Source organism: Helianthus annuus, chromosome 9 (assembly GCF_002127325.2).
Source record: "Helianthus annuus cultivar XRQ/B chromosome 9, HanXRQr2.0-SUNRISE, whole genome shotgun sequence".
In the NCBI taxonomy this organism is placed as follows: domain Eukaryota; kingdom Viridiplantae; phylum Streptophyta; class Magnoliopsida; order Asterales; family Asteraceae; genus Helianthus; species Helianthus annuus.
In genome coordinates, this window is record NC_035441.2 from 78,430,068 (window position 1) to 78,434,271 (window position 4,204).

General features: G+C 41.9%; 1 protein-coding gene and 1 non-coding gene across 2 annotated transcripts; both read right to left on the reverse strand.

Moving 5' to 3' along the window:
• Nucleotides 1–1,645: 1,645 nt before the first annotated feature.
• TRNAW-CCA lies at nucleotides 1,646–1,719 on the reverse strand. Its single transcript has one exon. It is a non-coding gene; the product is annotated as a tRNA-Trp (tRNA).
• Nucleotides 1,720–2,389: 670 nt separating this feature from the next.
• On the reverse strand, nucleotides 2,390–3,365 carry LOC118481866 (NADH dehydrogenase [ubiquinone] iron-sulfur protein 3-like). The gene has a single exon (XM_035977183.1). The coding sequence runs from the start codon at nucleotides 3,265–3,267 to the stop codon at nucleotides 2,695–2,697; it is 573 nt and encodes a 190-aa protein (XP_035833076.1). The 5' UTR covers nucleotides 3,268–3,365; the 3' UTR covers nucleotides 2,390–2,694.
• Between the last annotated feature and the right edge of the window lie 839 nt (nucleotides 3,366–4,204).

Genomic DNA, 4,204 nt, shown 5'->3' on the forward strand with positions numbered 1-4,204 from the left:
CTCGGATGTCAGGCACGCACGTAAAACCTACGTGTACGCATTACTTACTTCTATCCTCGGTTATGAAGGATACGTGCGTAAAACCTACGCACACCCCATACGCGCTACTGTTCTCGGACGAAGAACAGGGATAATACGAATAGTCTAGTGGTCACATAACATGGGAAGCCCCCACCTGTATAACTTACTATTGGCCCTGTAGAGCCACCCGTTACTTACTGTTACGCATTTACTTACTGTGAACTCGCTCAACTAGTTTGTTGATCATTCTGTTACATGCCTTGCAGATCGTTAGGTACTTGGAGCTTGCACTGGAGAAGCGGGTCGTTGTGGACAAGGATCGTGGTTTCTACGTTGAACTATTATGACATTTAAAACTATTAACTATTGTTGGATTATTTACTATGCTTCCGCTACACTTTGAAACTATGGTTATGTTTTGAACACCTATCGTATTGGATGGATGGTTTGCATTTATTTTACTTAATATTAATTACATGTTCAATATGATTGGTGGCTTGATCCTGGTCAGTCACGCTCCCAAGCGGTGATACTCCGCAGGTGGATTCTGGGGGTGTGACACGGTTGACCGGGAGTGCTTGCCCCCTCAGATTTTTTGTCACTAGTACCAGCACACATAAATTCTGAAATCTCAGTTGTGTTTTGCTTTACAAATTCATCAACTAATGAACTATCCTCCTTACTATTACTCGTACTTGGATCCCCATCAGGCATTCTATCCAGAACCGAAAAAGAGTTCCTTAAATTCAGATTACTATTGTTATCTCCCTGACTTGCCTTATCCATGTGCCGTTCCCCTTCAACACTCTTTGTACCAGATGGCATAGAACCATTCTCTCGGTCTTCTCTTGCACCTGTTGAAGAAGTAGATCTCTCGACTCCAGTCTCATTACTTGAGGATTCGATCCATGAATAGGGCTTAACGCACCTGACACCACTCTTTCTTTTCTTAGCAGCATTTCCATCCTCCTAAGTAACAAGGCCTAATAGAACAAGCAGCTTTGCCGAACCAATATAATAGATTCAGGAAGAGAACAAACAGGAGAAGTTTTTGCTTTTTACGCCCCATTTCCCTCTATCCGAAGTAGCAGATGCAATTCCCACATCCGCTCGAGCTTCCTATAGCAACATCGAAATTGAATATCCCAGGTTCAGTAGAAGGAACATTACTATGACTTTCAAAAAGAGTTGCCACATCTCGGTAACGGGGTCTGTTGATTCGGAATCGTGGGATGAGTAGATGTAACAGATGATGAATCTTTCTGTAAGATTCCAGGTATAGTTCCTTCCCGCGTCAATTGCCAATTCTTGGTCATTGACATTCATGGGCGATTCGGATGTTGATTTAGGTTTGAACCCTATATCTTTTCCCTTTCAGATAAATCGAAATGCTTGTAGTTTTTCTCTTTGGAATCGTGTTAGGTCTAATTCCTATTACTTTTTTTCTGGATTATTCGTAACTGCATATTTACAATACAGACGCGGCGATCAGTTGGACCTTTGATTCATTAACATCTCTTTTTTATTGGCTTCCTCCTTTTTTTATCCGCAGGAAGTTCAATTCAGGTTGCTGTTCAAATGAGTGAAGTTATTGAATTCTAATTAGACCTAACAAGAACAGAATCATGCTCTGTAGGATTTGAACCTACGACATCAGGTTTTGGAGACCCACGTTCTACCGAACTGAACTAAGAACGCTTTCTTATCACAGTAGATATGACTAAAAAGAAAAGGATTCTTTTTGTACCCCCAATACTAAATATGCATATAGTCTCATAAAATGAAAATGAGGTATGTCTAATCGATCTCAATGGATCCCTCGTGACTGCCCAGAGGAGAAGAATAGGTAGGGATGACAGGATTGGAACCCGTGATTTGACCCAAAATAAAGGCGATACCAAGCTGTGCTACATCCCTTTCAATTGGTCTACAGTGTCATTGTAGAGAATCCCTGCCCTGTTTTCCACGTCGGCAATGCACCTCCATCGATATTCAATTTCTCTTGCCATTTCTTCTTTATTGATTTATACACTCATCATCATCCCACCGATCCCACCAACGCTTTCTTACTTATCTTATGAGCAAGGTTCTAAATAATCAGCCCTTTGAATTGAATAAGCGAGGCTTTCCCGATAGAAAGATTTGCATGTGACAGAGATCCAATTCCGTGTACCCGGTTAAGCAAGCCCCGCCGCCAGCTTCCACCCAGACAAAAAAGTGAGCGCCTAGCGCGAAAGGTTGCTTTACTAAGTAATATAACGTTAGCGCTTTAGTTTGTTTGATTGCTCGTTAGTTTCGTTTTCAACAAGGGGCGGACCTTGAAGAAGCGAGCCTAGAGTACAGCGCAGCCTATTACGTTTCTCAGGCCCCTTTTCTATTATATTAGTAAAGCGCTAGCGCCCCTATAGAGTCAGGATATTCTGCTATCAATGAAACCGAAAGAAAGAAAAAAACCAGTGCCTTTCGTATAGATCGAGACTTGTAGCTTGATTCTTTACTCATTCCATACTGGGAAGAATCGCAGGCGATAACACTTCTTCCTATTTCTTTCTCAATGATATCCGACGATCAAGACAATTCCCGTGAAAGTCTTTCATAGAAGTGAATTCTGATTCTTACGAAGTAAATTACATTTCCTATTGATTTGTCCCCTGGACCTATTCTGATTCTGAATTATCCATCGCTGCGCTGTTCCCAAGGACTAGCAGAATCGAAATAGCGAAATTCTTGGGTCATCTCAATGGGTTCAGAAACCACATGTTTCTCTGGATCATCATAGCGTACTTCCACATATCCACTCAGAGGAAGGTCTTTTCGTAATGGATGACCCTCGAAACCATAATCTGTTGATATACGGCGTAGATCTGGATGATTGATGGAAGAAACACCAAACATATCCCAAACTTCTCGCTCCCACCGGCCGACTGGTGGAAATGGACTGACTACCTGGGATATTCGTGTTACTTCGTCTGCACTGGTTTGTACACGAATGCGTGAGTTATACCGAGTACTCAGTAAATTATAGTCCACTTCAAATCTTCGTTTTCGAGAGGGATGATCAACTCCGCAAATATCAATCGAAACTTGAACCCTTGTATAGGTATGTAATTGAAGAAAGCACAACAATTGAAATGGGCAGTCCGTATTGGTATCATAGCTATTCCCATGTTCCGATCTTTCCATTTTTTTTACCCATTTCTTGGGTAAAGTCTCCCAACTATATTTGAAAATGAATTGGTTATCCATAAAGATAAAGAAAGCTTTCTTGTAGCTCCGCTTCTTGCTCGAAAAATGAGGAAAGACTTGTCGGAAATAGTTGGCTTGGTCCGACCAAGAAAGGCATGGGACTCTTTGGGCGTTCTGATTCTTCTTCTATTACGATAAAACTAGTTGGATAAATAGATCGCTCCTAAAAGCAGCCTAGATTGATGCACGTGGAAAAACAGTCCTTTATCCGCAGTCTTCGGATTCCCCCATAATCCGTAGCCCCTCCCCAATCCCCCTTTCTTTTAGTTTTTTTTTTTTTTAGATGAAGATCTCATTGTGATGTCAGGTTCCCTCTTTTCTTTCATTTCACTCTATTGTATGAATTCAACCAATAGAGGAGTGGGATACTCAAAAAGTAGTGGCAGGAATCGATTTTATCGTAGGGGGTGTAGTCATTGTTCTTAGTTTTCTGTAAGTTGATTACTGCCCGGAATTCATGATCCTGGCTCAGACGAGAGAAAGCTAAGGATATACTTCTTAAATGCAAGTGCAAGTATTCCATAGGGAACACGAGGACTTCCCAGGGGGTCGGGCGATTTTGGGCGATTTTGGCTTCTTCGTGAAACCCTAGCAGATTATTGCTGATCCTACCTTCGATTGAACGTGATTATCATCTTAGGGTTTCATTCGAGCCTTAGAAGTTAATCATTTGCTGTTGGATTCGGTTTTAGTTAGGGTTCTGTCACTCTGATTGTCGAAGGGATGCGGCTGTCCTCTTAGGGTTTCGGCACCCATACTCAACGGCAAACCAGCTTCTGAATTGGTTTCAACTTATCACCTTCATCTAGTGTTTCATCGACGCTGAGTGTTGGGGTTTCGTCGGAATCTTCATCAGAATAAGCAGAATCCTGTGTCGGCTGATTGTGGTTTCGTTTTTCCTGGGCATTTCAATTAGGGTTTCGAATGGAGGTACCTA